At 40.4% G+C, this 14,418-nt stretch overlaps 2 protein-coding genes across 2 annotated transcripts in view; one reads left to right on the top strand and one right to left on the bottom strand.

The window, feature by feature from the left end:
• Positions 1–1,439: 1,439 nt before the first annotated feature.
• On the bottom strand, positions 1,440–6,011 carry gba3 (glucosidase, beta, acid 3). Its single transcript, XM_075451129.1, has 5 exons — positions 5,828–6,011; positions 5,104–5,328; positions 4,206–5,008; positions 3,589–3,712; positions 1,440–1,942 (listed from the first exon to the last, which is right to left on the bottom strand). Exons 1-5 carry the CDS (start codon positions 5,904–5,906, stop codon positions 1,719–1,721), a joined length of 1,455 nt encoding a protein of 484 aa, XP_075307244.1. The 5' UTR covers positions 5,907–6,011; the 3' UTR covers positions 1,440–1,718.
• A 6,273-nt stretch (positions 6,012–12,284) lies between these two features.
• adgra3 (adhesion G protein-coupled receptor A3) overlaps positions 12,285–14,418 on the top strand; it is a 35,930-nt gene continuing 33,796 nt past the window's right edge. The window contains exon 1 of the mRNA XM_075450970.1: positions 12,285–13,245. Within this exon, the coding sequence (XP_075307085.1) occupies positions 13,046–13,245 (200 nt within the window). The 5' untranslated portion in view covers positions 12,285–13,045. The remainder of the gene's footprint in view (positions 13,246–14,418) is intronic.

The raw sequence follows: 14,418 nt of genomic DNA, 5'->3' as shown, positions 1-14,418 counted from the left end.
CCAGTGATAAAAGAAGATGGAATCCATCAATACTAAAGGACAGTTGCTGGAATTACTAATCTCTTAGCTGAGATTTCAGTTGCCCTGGAGCTGAACTGATGAATCCTGAGCATCATAATTCAAACCTACGTCAGACTCTGAATCGTCAGCTAACTTTTGGTTGTTGTCTGATTAGAATCCAGATTTTTTTTTCACAGGTTGCTTAATTTCTGTGTGCATGAGCGTTTGAACCTAATAAGATCAAGTGCAAACCCCTGAAAGAGCTACAGATATTAACATATTAACTATGAGGTGTGGGTTGACTAGAGCTCAAAGCAGTCTGTAAAGAAGTTGTGAGGCAAACATTAGTGGCATTATTCATGTTTCCACAATAGATTGTTATTCATCATAAGACAAAGGAGATTCTCATTTGACTTGACATAGATGGAGGGGGGACATAAGGGTATTATTCACATCTGTTGAAAACAGTAAGCTCAGCTAATGGATGTCACGATGCACCATGCTTATTTATGCAAAGTCTCCCAAAAGAATATAAATTCTATTTTCCTTCCCATCACAGCATACATATTAATTGAGTTAAATATATGATGTATTGTGGTGAGAGAGTTGTGTCACTCCTTTATTTCTGAACCAACGGGATAACTTTTTTTTTCAAAGCACTTCATGTGCTGCCATGTGTAGTAAAGCGCTCGCTGGAGCTGTTCGATTGAAAGCTGTGTTTCCTGTGCAATCCACAAGGTGGCAGTGTAGACTCACAAACTGATTCTGACAAACTCCTCACCTCTGGTCCTCATCTTTTTTTCTGATGTGGACTCCAGCCTCCATCATGACAAAATGTCTACCCGACGCTGCTTCTTATCACACCACAGGTGTGCAGCCTAAAAGAAAAATCCAAATGTTCTAAGTCCTAATGCACCTTCGCTCTGATCAGGCCTCCATCTAAATATTTCTTAATCTTAACCACAATGAGCACAAAAAATCAGGGCCCCCTGGTAGGATTTTATTTCCCCTTGTGGCACGCTTATAATTGTTGCTAAGTTGAAAAGCCCTTATCATGCACAATGAGACATTTATGTGTCAAAGAAGAGAACATTAGGAATATTTGGTTTCTATACCCAGTCCACATTCGGTCTCTTCTGGAGGCTACCTTTCATTCATTCCTTCGAGTCTGCTGTCATCACATGAATATACCACACTTGTGTAACATAAATTAATTTGGAAGATGTATATTTTTGTTTGTAAATAAGAAGCGGCCAGTGCTCTCCAAAAGTTTAATTACCACAGATAAAGTTTTGGTATTAACTACCTTGTATCAGTGCCTGCATCACTCGAGCTAGACTTAAACGTTCCAGTCAACTGCAAACTCCCAGAATGTAATGCATCATACCTGCATGGTGTAATACCTGATTGGTGGTGGGTGGGGGTGGGGGTGGGGGGTGTAATTAAGGAAAAAATAATGAGATCTCTGAGATACAGACTTCCAAAACAGAGGGCTGTTAAATAAATGCAGAATTTAGAATAACAGAAAAATCTCAGCTTAATCTGGTGGCTAGATTTATACGTAACGCATGTTGATCATATTATGATTGTTAATAAGCGTGCAACTACAACTTAATTGGTCTATTTCCTGAATACTTCTGTACTGAAAAGAAATTCACAGACAAAAATAGTGGCTGAAATTCTGGATCCTCAATATGAAGCAGCATGTTTAATCATCATTATTTCCTCTCCAACTGCTCACATTTGCTTTGACCAGATTTGTATTTTGAGATCATCCCTGCATATTCCTGTCCACTCTGGTATATGGTTCGATCCAGCGCTGCATCGGAGAAATCCACGTGGAACAGCCCAAAACGGACGCTGAATCCATCGGCCCATTCAAAGTTGTCCATCAGTGACCAGGCAAAATATCCCCGGACGTTGACCCCATCCTCTTGTACAGCTAAACACAGTCCAAACATAGACGAGAGTTGGAATTTTGCACAGACAAGAATGAAAACTTTCCCTCTTACTTTCCCCTTCTCTCTTTTGTCAGCCGCTGCAATCTAATTAATCCATGACTGTTAACATGACATGTGAAAAGATTAACGTCGTGATAAAGCGTTTAAATCCCAACAACAGCGTGATTTATTTGTAACAAGAGAAAATTAGTTACGCCTAGTTATATGCTTATAAGCTGTCAGTGTGGAAAGTTATCCATTAACTGCACATTCTGCAACTGTAATGACAAATGCACGAGCACGTAACCACTTATCAGGCAATTAAAATGCTACCTTTTAAAAACTGTTAATCTTTTTCTCATCATTAAATAAAGCGAAGTGATGCACACCACCCAAATAGGCCTGTGAAAGAGGAAAAAAAAATACTCAAAAACTCGAACGTGACCGTTTCACTCATTAATCTATCCAAAGTGTACAACTGGTGTGATTGATACAAAGATGGCGATGATTGCTAATACATCATTTTTACACTAAAAGCGTCATGTTTAAACACATTTCTAAACGTGGGTTCAGTCGCATGTTTGCCATGTTGGACCATTGTTTCTGAGGATCATGACTTTCTTGATAAGTCGGGCTAGTTTATTAGTTTTGATTGGTGCGCGGACATCATCCCCACACAGCAGGACAGAGAGCGACTATAAGCTCTCTTGACAAAAGATAAAAATCAATCAATCTCAGCTCTCTTCGTCCATGAGTTTCAGCTGTCAGTTTTAGAGCCTCTACGTGAGAATTTACCATTTTCAAGCATGTTTCGATTGTACACGCCGATGTGCTCACATCAATGCTGAGCTGAGCTGGAGCCCATAAATACCTGCAACTACGACAGCCATTTGACGCAGGACTGGATGTCAATTAAACATTTTTCAATTACTCTGAGAAGCCACATGTAAAAGGATTTTAATGGGGGTTTTATTGACTGGTGTAAAGGGGCTTTTTTTTTTTTAGTATAGGCTCAGCTTATGAGGAATCTTGACCAAGGTGGTACAAAAAAACATGACCATCTATTCTTGATCCATTTTCTATCCAGAAAATATAGCAGAGTTAAGCCTCTTTAAGCTGTACTATACAGTGGGGAAAAGCTGGTAGTTTCAGTCCAGACACAATTGGGTTCAAGTCCCACACCAAACCATTCATTTACCACTCTTTTATTTTTTCAGACTTTAATTTTGTTCACAATACCCGTTTGATGACACTGAGGCAGCCACACGACTTAGTGAGGGTTAGAAAGAGTTCATGGTGTAGCCTGAATCAAAATCTTCCCCACCATTAATGATGCAAACTGAAAAGCAATGCATTACATGCTGACACCAAGTGTTCCCTGTAAAGCATCCATGTGTAGAGCCAATAATTAAAATTGCGATTAAGCATTTACTTGGATCATTTATCCATGTGAAATTTGTCAACGTGAGTTTCTGTGTTAGACAGCAGACACTGAAAGTGGCTGAGTGGAACTTCTCCAAAATGCAGAATGAAAACACTTTCGCCATTACTTGCATCATATAAGTACTTTAGACTTTGCCAGGGTCTGCCAACAGATACTAGTATTTTTTATTACAGTGTTATGCAGTACTAATTTACAAGCAATTACCTTGAGCCACTTCTGAGATGGTGTTCTTGTAAAACTCACAACGCTGAACATCCTTAATTTGCAGCGGCCCCACCTGAGAGAAGCCATTCTCTGTTATGTAGACTGCTGGGTTGCCGAGGGTGTCCTGGAAAGTCATAGGGCAAATGTTTTCGTCAAACAAGGCATCACGCTTGTCAAGCAGTCAGAGGAGAGACAGATTGGACTACAGTGTGCCGTTTAGCTGCATTTCAACGGTGCCACCCTCAAACTAATGGTCTGTGACAAGTCACAACAGCAGGAAATTGCTCGTTTGCAAACACTTTCAGCAAAGTTACTGTTTCATTCAATGTGACAGCACTAATGAAGCATCAATGTGTTTCTGGAGGTGTCGCAAGAGAGATTACTACACACAAAATCAATGACAAGACACTAAACAAATGCCAGTGTTTTCCTTGTGCGGTTGAAAGCCATCTATTATGTCGGTGGTCAAAAGAGAAAACTAAATAATGACTTCCAATTTCCCCTAAATGAGTTTTGGATCATTTTTGTGTTCTCGAGTGAGGTAGCAAATTTACAGCAAAGCACAATAGAAAAAGTACCGAGGACGGTTGGGTTTTTGATCTTTTTTTCAGTTTTACCTTTATATATTTAAGAAGTTTTCTTAAGCCATACGGCACCACAGCAAGCCAGGACACCCCACAAATTGGCCAGGACGGATCTAAAACGTCTTCTGTATCTTGATCGCTCTTCATACTCAATGTATGCTCACAGCCTCCTCCGGGTTTGACTTTCCGAGACGTGTAATAGTTCAGTGCAAAGAAGTCAGCTGTTCCTAAAATAGTAGGGTCATCGCTTGAGAACCTGGGTAGTCTTGAGGTACCGCTGTATCCCAGTTTCTCACTTTGAGCATCTATAGCAGATTTCATCATTTCTGGATAATCTCCAGTGACAAACACAGGCCATGCAAACCATCCCAGTGTGAATGCAATCGCGCGTTCAGCAGCGGTGATGTCCTCATTGCAGCCTGGATCTGATGGCTCAAACCAGTCGCTGTTGAGGGCCACAGACACTGTGCCCTTCTGCTTTGCTCTGAATGTAGAGTTGTAGCTGTGCCAAGCCATGGCGTGAGCACGCAGCATGTTATGCCCCACCACGTAGGGAGCGATGCCTTTTTCTTTCAGCCCCGGGGCATGAATGCCATCCTCATGACCCAGTTTAGCACATACATACGGCTCATTGATTGTGATCCAAAGTTTGACACGATCCCCAAATGTCTGGAAACAAAACTTGGCATAGTTGTCAAAGAGGGTTGCAATATCTGGTGACTTCCAGCCTCCCTGATCTTGGAGCGCTTGAGGCAGGTCAAAGTGATACAGAGTGACCATTGGGGATACGTCACAGGCCAGCAAATCATCAATCACTTTGTTGTAGTACTGTACACCTATTGGATAGACGGTAATAAGGTTAAACAACACAAAAGTCATCATCTGGACTTGGTTCAATTCTGGCGTGGGTGTTTCAGGGACATGGATATACCTCTCTGATTGACGTGCTGTGATGTCCCATCAGGTAGTAGGCGGGCCCAGGAGAGAGACAGGCGATAGTGTGTCAGTCCAAGCTGCTGGATACACTCCAGGTCTTTTTCCCACAGCTCATAGCTGTTACAGGCCAAATCCCCATTTTGGTCCTCAAACACTCTGCCTTTCTCACGACAAAATGTGTCCCAGATACTCGGTCCCTTGCCATCTGCCTGCCATCCTCCTAAACCAGCACAGAATGTTGTTGCATTTTACACAAATAAGACATGTAAGGTGTTGACATAAAGAAAAAAAAAAAATCACAAACGCTTCTGCTGAGACCTCAAGTGGGTGCATGGATGTCAAAACTGACTGTCATGTATTTGGCTCACCTTCACTGAGATTTATTGTTTCCTTTTCCCCCCTCTCTCTTATTTGTTTTCTCTTAAACACATTATCAGTAGCTTTTGGTCATCATGAAACTTCTGATAAGAGAAAAAAACTCTTGCAATCAAGTGTCGTCTAATGCAATTACATAGCATACATAACCATAAACCACGTCTGTGAGCGTAAATACAATGACTTCAGCCGGATTGAAACTTTAATGAATTTAAGTGTTGCATCTGAATCTTTCCTCATTCTCAGTGAGGCGCCAATGCGGTCCACAGTTGTCTCCGACTCAAAACGTGCTGTCAATACATCACTGGCACAAGTTCGCAAGTCTCGTGGCTTTGTTTACATACCCTCTATCTGATACGCAGCAGTTGCCGCTCCCCAAGCAAAGTCGGGCGGGAACATGTTATTTTTCAAGTGTTGTGACATTGACAAAAAGCAGCCCCAAAGTCTTACTGTCTAGCGTCTTGCTGATATGTTTCGTTAAACTGTTACAGCGAAGTTTATCTCCCGCACAAGCTCACAAAGCACAGCGGCTGGTGACGTCGCTCAACCAGGAAGTGCTCGGAACAGTGGGCGTGACCTTAAGGTAACGAGACACATGTCAGAAAAGACACGTCCCTTTCCCTTTCATGTTGATGCTCTGCTATTTCTTTACATTTAAAAAAGAAAATAAGATATAGCCTAAGATATTTTTTCCCAGCATTAGGAAAATAATTCCTGATTCTCTTATAAGTCTTTTCAGAATCTGTGTTGTTTTCCTCATGAAACAGTGCTCTCTAAATCGCTCCATCTTAGCTTCTCTGATAGGAAAACACTGCATAATATACAGAACTTGACAGACTTTGTAAAGAAGATCCATCATCTGAAACTGTCTCTATGTGAAACAATTGTGTCCTGTGTGACCTCACTTTTTTCTTGAATGCCAGTTTTAGGGACTGTCAAGAAATGGGTGCAGCAAGATGACTTTTTAAACAACATTACCGACTTCACTCCCAACCGGATGCGAGCCCTGCTGGACCACTGCCTCTCCACCATCTATTTCAAGTACAATTACTGTTTCAACAGACAGAAGCGTGGCTGTCCCATGGGATCTTCAGTGGACAGTAACATCAAGTTCAAGAGGGAGGATACAAACGACAACACACTGCCTTTTTTAGACTGTTCTGTTCTGAGGACGGAAGTCTCAACACTGAGGTTTACTGGAAACCTACACACACAGACAAGTACCTGCTGTTTGATTCACATCATCCAATAGAACACAAACTGGCTGTTATTAGAACACTACATCATTGGGCCGAGAGTGTCCCTACTAAGTGTGAGGGAAAACAAAGGGAACACCAACACCTCAAAAAAGCATTTCAAATTTGTAGATATCCAAACTTGGCTTTGTCAAATCAGAGAAGATATCTGGACCAAACGACACTGGTGGAGAAGCTAAGAAGAAGAAGAACAGCTGCAAACATATTGTAATTCCATATGTGGCAAAGGTGTCTGAGAAACTTAGATGGATCTTCTCCAAACATGACATTCTGGTGCAATTTACACCCATGAACACCCTCAGACAGAGACTGGTTCACCCAAAGGACAAAACACCTAAACCAAAACTGAATGGCTTCGTAGATACAGTGCAGCAAAGAGTGAATTGACACTCAACAACAGCTTTATAAGCGCATGGCACAACACAGGACAACCAGAATCTTCAGGTCAAGACCTCAGCAGTTCACTTACATCTTCAGAAGAAGGGACACTCATTTGAGGACAGTAATGTACACTTTCTGGACAGAGAAGACAGGTGGTTTGAGAGAAGAGTCAAGGAAGGCTTCTATGTTATAGTGGAAAAAACAGCTTTGAACTGAGGAGGTGGTCTCAGGTATCACCTCCCAACAACTACAGTACATTATTGTCTTTCCTCCCCGGGCAGTTTCACAACCATTTACACTTTGGATCCTGTGATCAAAACATGCTCTTTCAAGCAGGTAAAGAATTTACAGGTGAGAATGGCAGCAGAGCTGGGGAAGCCTCTAACACAAGACACCAACTTGGCAATAAACTTGATTCTGATTCTGATTCTGATTCTGACTTGGTTGTTTAACCCTCACATGATGTGCAGTGTTCTCCACTGTTGCTTAACAACATTTAATTTTGTCCCACTGGTTTCATAGCAGTCCCCAGCATAGAGCCAACCTTCTTCATCAGTTTGTTCACTTTTTTTGCAGCTCTTACAGCTCTGCCTTAACACATGGCTGCACAATCATTCTGCTTGGTGTCACAGTCTTTAGATACGCAACATCTTGCTGCAAACATTTAAGGACTGAAGCCTCCTTAAAAAATCAAATCTGTTCCTTCCTGTTGCATTTCCAACATGGTCCGTTGTACAGTTGAACACCCAGATATTTCTAGTCCTCCACCACCTCCACTTCTTCTTCAAAGATAGAAATAGATGTCAGGTTTTTCAGTTTGAGTTATTGCCTACTTCTCCCACAGTCTAAAATAATCTACTTTGTCTTTGTTAGTTTTCAGTTTTGAGTTGATTGCTCCAACACTATGCCACAAAATGGTTGGACGGTTCCCAATACCACTTTTGGCCTCTGTGAACTTGTTTTGAAGTATGTGTAATGGTATCTGTAATGCAAGGATGAGTGGCGTGTGATTTTTCAGAATGTGACGGTTACAGAGGGAAGCAGTGTTGGATGGGACTCCGCTCCTTCAGCTTCTGGCCTTTGTACTTACAGAATGTGAGAAGGCATGAAATAAAAGTCCTCTGAAGAACCATCTCCTTTCATCTCTAACCTCAGCTTTTTATCAAAGGGGAGTTTTTGGAGCTTCAAGGACTTCACCATGAAAAGGCTAAGATAGGACACTAACTGTAAGTGACAGTAACTTGGAATAGAGTTGTGGACCCTGAAGGCTGCAGGTCTGACCATCCATCTGGAAACAGATACATCTGGTGATTCTTTATTATTTGTCAGTGGAATAGCTTTTTTTTGTGTGTGTGTGTGTGTGTGTGTGTGTGTGTGTGTGTGTGTGTGTGTGGCTAGGATGGTGTTTCTAAATCTTTAACAAAGTTCCTTTTGCATGTGGCAGGGCTGGCAGATCCTGAGGTAGCATCTTGTGTTAGTCTTATCAATAAAAATATACATAATATGACTTCATGCCATGAATATTAATTTGAATTCATAGATATATAAAGATGTCTTGTTATCTAAATGTTGTATTTCATTCAACATATACATATATATGTGTATATATATATATATATATATGTATATATGTATATATATATATATATATATATATATATATATATATATATATACATATATGTATTATTACCGTTATTTTAACCTGTTGTTCAATAGTCAAATGTCATGTGACTGGAAGAACTGCAGCATAGGTTCTTATGCCAACAATAACGAGAAGCAAATAAAATCTTGTCTCACAAATTCACAAAGTAATATTGGACTTACTGAAAAAAAAAAAAACAAGACGAGAAAGCTCTTGAATCGTACTTTCTAAATATATAAGCTGAAAATTTGGCTCTGACCCACAGTGCCTGAAAAACAGTACACATGTTGCAAAAAAGTAGCCTACGCTGATTAGCCATGACTAATAAATCTACAGATGATACAAAGTTTAAACATTTGTACCAGTTATACTGGATATGATTTGGCAAGGAATATTTGCAAGTTTCAGGAACGGTCACGTAAGCTTACTGTTATTGTGGATGAAAGCGATTTGATAATTAAGAAGACTACATACTCTTGAGCTTGAGGATACAACTGCTTATAAATTCGCTGGTGAACTTTTGCACTGTTCGCTAAAACATGGCCTTGTGATCTTTTCCTCACAGAATATCCATTGGGATTCTGTTCAAATGGTGCCTCTGTAATTGCAAGCAAAAAGACTGAGTGTTGAAAACATCTTTGCTCTAATGCCCATTAAAATGTTGGGCCTCCTATTACATTTGGCGTGTAGACTGAGATATTGTGCCACTCAGGCTTACTCATGTCCACTCCACCGGGACCATATGAAGAAACATGTCCTATTGATACTTTTACAGTAAGAGTTTCAAAGTTTTCGAAAGATATGAACACAATTGAGCTCTCTGCTGTTTCCACTGTGTTTTGATAATAAACTGGGTCAGTGGCCAGAGAGATGATTGCCCTTTTGGTTACAGTTTGAAAAGCCATTTCTTTCCGATTTTGGCATGCTGCGGTCTCTGAAACCACAGAACCATCCATTATAACATAGAAATGTAATCATTCCAGGAAATCTTTTATCCTCACCAACAAAAAGCAGATTTTCTAAATTGATCACATGATAACAAAACTCTCAGATCAATGTAAAATAGATTTAACTTGAACGGGACACACTTAGGTACAGATGTGGTGACCCAAGGCTGGTTGCAGCTGCACCCTCAGCCCACACGGAGGCACAAGCAGGAGGTTTGATGACCACCAGAGGTTACTCTATCTCACCTTGCTGTGATGTTACTCATTCAGCAGCAGACATCAAGATGAGGAAACAACAATGTGGAACTTGGAAGATATGTCATTAAATTGCAGCATTCCGGTTACACAAAGGATAAGGTATTGTAAAATCCTTTTCACTGAAGATATAAAAGAACAATTAAACTAAACTGATGAACTGCTTTCATCAGCATGATATGTTGACTCATATTTTCTGTAAAATCATCACTGATGTTTTGACTCCTTTCCCCCTTTTTTTTGTACTCATATATTGATTCGTACATCATGTGATTTTACAAGTCGGAGCTGTTTGTTGGTGGACTTTTGAATGAATAGAACTTGTTTCAGATTGGAGTTTTTCATTTCCTTAGATGTTTGTTCATTTTAAAAGGGTGGTTTTCGTTCTCGACCTATTCATTTATTCATTGACTGAGATCTCTGCAGCATTAGAGTGAGAGGACATTTCTGGAAAAAAAAACATTGCTGTACTACAATATATTTCAGATCAACAACAAAAATGTTTTGCAATAAAAATTCTTCTGGCAATTCATCAAAAGATTTTAGATAAATATGATGTACATATTTTGGTAGAATAATTCCATTCTCCAAACAACAGTGTCTTTATGTTTCACTGCTGTATTCATTCACTGTATGCATGCAAAACAAAAATGCACGGCTAATGCTGTATCTCTTGCTGTAGTTAGAATGAACAAATAAATCAATAGAATTAGACAAATCAATGTTTGATTAAATGATAAAATAAACTATTTTTAAACTTCATCGGTGATTCTATCTGGAGGTGGAGCATTACAAATGTCTGACAGATGGTGTCCTTATTTGTGAATGTTAAGCCTCACAGACTGTAAAAAAAAAAAAAAAGAACTAGACCCACGGAGGTGAAAGACTAGCCTGAGGACCAAAAATCTATGCTCTTATGTCACCTCGGTGCAGTCTTTTCGCCAACCTTTTTACAGGATGAGGTGAGTCACTCGACCCATGATAACAAAAGTTAAGGGGCCGTGTGCCAAAAAAGAAAACAAATCCTTGTCGGTCAAACTTCCAACCCCCCCTCCTTCCTCTTAGAGTCAAGGATTTCAACTCCTCATGTGACCTTGCCTTTCATGGCTACAGCTAACTTGACTGAACTTGTTTAGGAACTCAGACAGAAGGAAAGACCGCGGGGATAGAAGAATAATCATTTGTTTTTGTAGAGGTAGTAATAAAAAAGGCATTAAAACTCAATGTAACTAAGCAGAAATCAAAGACAGCAATAAATGAAGCTTTTTGAAAAATTAATTCCATAGTAGGCTATTTCAAAGAGATGACAGGTTTACTCATGTACTGTACTTTGGTGCAGTTTTGGGTTACATTTACTTGAGTTTCTCCATTTTATACAACTTTACACTCTGACTCCTCAACATTTTTGTAAAATTGTGTTATTATTATTTATTTACCTATTAACCGACAGCTTTTGAAAACAGTTGCTTTTATGATGAAAATTGTATACAAAATTCCATGAACAACACAAAACAAAAGATTCCAGCAGTGGTTTCCTTTTTGGTATCTGACATCTTAGAAAAAGCTGTGTGTTGTCGAGATGACATTTCAGGTGAGTTGTTCCATCCATCCATCCATTTTCTATACTCATTCATCCATCCATCCATCCATCCATTTTCTATACTCATTCATCCATCTATCCATCCATCCATTTTCTATACCCGCTTGATCCAATTCAGGGTCCCGTGGGGGGCTTTTCCCAGCTGCCATTGGGCCAAAGGTGGAGTACCTGCTGGACGAGTCGACAGTCCTGCACAGGGCTAACACCATGCACACTCATATGAGTTGTAACGTTTCACTAAACAGAGATTTTTCCCCTTAAAACTGACCACATAGATTATTTTCAATATACTTTGATAGCTCAATAGTTTAGCGAAACTGAAGACTAGAAACAGTCAAAGAGCAGAAACCAAATCATCTTTGATTTTTCTTTTTTCCTCTCCCATGATTCATGTCACATTTCCCCAGTTTCATCCCATGTCCCTGTATACAATCATATTTGATGTAGTTTTAAACAATATCCACCTCCAACAGCCCACACGGTCTGCAGAATCACTAATCTAATCATGTCTTATAATAGTATTAAAGTAAGATGCACAAAACCAGGACTTTTGGTTGCTACTGACTTTTCACAGTGGGCTTTTACTTGTAACGGAGAGTATCCTTGCATTCACACAGACATTCCCAAAGGTAACACAGCTCATCAACACCTGAACGTTTTATTTTGAAATGAAGACCGGAAATGCTTTTTATTCAACTGGCCTTGACCACACTGGGACACGGACAGGACTTTCCAATGGATAGAGGACTAGTTTGGAGTACTTTTGAAAGACACTGGATAACAATGAAATACACTCTAATGACATAGGATGCGGCTCTCCCTGTGAGCCTTTTAGCGGTTTCGGTGCTTACTAGCAGTTGAAGCTTTTGCTGAAACTGAAAAAGTAGTTTTTTTTTTTGCGCTTTCGTATTTTTTGGGGAAAGTTATTTCCTGTTGACTGTTCAGGGATAAGGTACTCGCACTCATTTGGTCAAGTACTGAGTCCAAAGTACCGGGCAGTTAAAGTAAGCATTTAAAAAAAAGCCCGACGGCATTTCCTGAAGTTGGAGCGGACAACCTGGGATGACTGCGGCCGCCTCCCGTGGAAAAGACAACACTCTGACCTGGACACAAAGGGAAGCTTTCATTAACCGGGAGGGTTATCTAGTAAGCAGCGGGAATACTGTATTTTTTAAAGGTACTGGATTTGTAGAGTTGCTGGAGGTGAACGCCACACCATGATGGAATTATAAATGAGTGGTTTGCTAAACAAAGGACACCGTCGGACTGAAAACCGCCGAGCAAAGGAAAAGCCCAGCGAGAAATGGAGGAGGAAGGCTCGCTTGAGCCAAACAACATCTCGGCAAAGGTCTCAACTGTGTTTGACTTTAAAACCTTGTAACAGGGCTGTTCGGTATCAGCAACCCGTCCGCCCCGTTTAGTGTCGTTGAATTATTTCCTTCGCCAATGCTGCAGTGGTTTTCCTGTCGCGTGTGAAAATGAGGCTGGGTTGGCGGCAGTTGTTGGTGGTTCTGCTGCTGAGTGGCTGCCGCGGCTCCGCGGTGCCGTTCCGCTGCAAATCTGATGAACGCTCGAAAAGCGGTGGGAAAAGCCTGCCTTCCGACAAGAAAGTGGTGTGCAGCAGCATGGAGCTCCATCAGGTGTCCCCGGACTCCTTCCCAAACAGAACAGTCGCACTGTGAGTATACCGGAGTTGCACGCCACAGCCACTTCAACCAGAGAATGCATATTAATTCTATCAGCAGAAAGTGGGAGAACTTCTCATGACATGTCTCCGAATCGTGTTTTTGTCACGCTTAATACGACTGAAACAATATGGGGAGGCTTATCATCAGCCAGTCAGATATACCCACTTAATCAACTTCCATGGTATCTACTTAATTCTAATGATGAATAAAATGAAAGTGGGCTTTACTGTCTTTCAGGCCATTCCAGGGCAAAACTGGGTTTCTTCTAGTTTAATGTACAGTACTAGACAATTGCAGATTTACACTAAGAATTTATGCAAGCCATGAAATATCAAATGGTGTATAACTCATAGTTAAAGTTACAAGAAATGTAAGGACCTTTAACATGATGAGGTATAACTCAAGAGGAGGAGTTAAAACAAATTGTTGCACAAAGTAACAGATTAGAGTTGTATGTGTATTCTATTCAGTCACTGTGAGTGTGTGTTTTGTTTTGATTTATAAGGTAAATATGGCTTGATAAGCCAACCATTTATCACCATGTCACAAATGGTGTAAATGTAAACCGTGTTCAAAAGTATCCAACTGTCTCCCTTCAGTGTACTGATTCATGACACTACTAAACCATGTGATCATACACACCACCATATCTGCAAAGCATTTCTAAAAACGCATGGGCTATGATTGAGCCATTGTTCCACCAGGCTGTAACATACACTCTGATGGGATTAAATTCAGTTACAGCTACTGACGGCACACCTGACTAAGCCTCGTGTTTATCCTCTTTGCAAATTACTCTCCTGTATTCCTCAATTATATTTAAGTGAAGTTTTCAGATGTTTCCCATTTGCTAAAGTAATGATATTAAAGTCCTTACTCAAAAAGCATCATTACAACAGCATTTTACTGTTATATCAAACCGGCAGTGTCACGGATTCAGTTTCTCCTTGTTTGCCGAGTTCCTTTCACAACCTTTAGGCACGACATGCACACAATGCAAACACAAGTCCAGGATTATCGTGGCTTTGGCGTTGTCATGCTTGAAGACCTTTAAGTCATTCCCACTTAAAGACGGGTATATGACTTGAGATTGGTTTGGTTCGCCGCAAAGCTTTTGACAGTAGAGCAAGTGGCAGTGAAATACATCAGCAAATGGGCAGAGA

Source organism: Odontesthes bonariensis, chromosome 19 (assembly GCF_027942865.1).
Source record: "Odontesthes bonariensis isolate fOdoBon6 chromosome 19, fOdoBon6.hap1, whole genome shotgun sequence".
NCBI classification, from domain to species: domain Eukaryota; kingdom Metazoa; phylum Chordata; class Actinopteri; order Atheriniformes; family Atherinopsidae; genus Odontesthes; species Odontesthes bonariensis.
The sequence above is the reverse complement of the archived record's forward strand: the minus strand, read 5'-3'. Positions and strand labels throughout refer to the sequence as shown.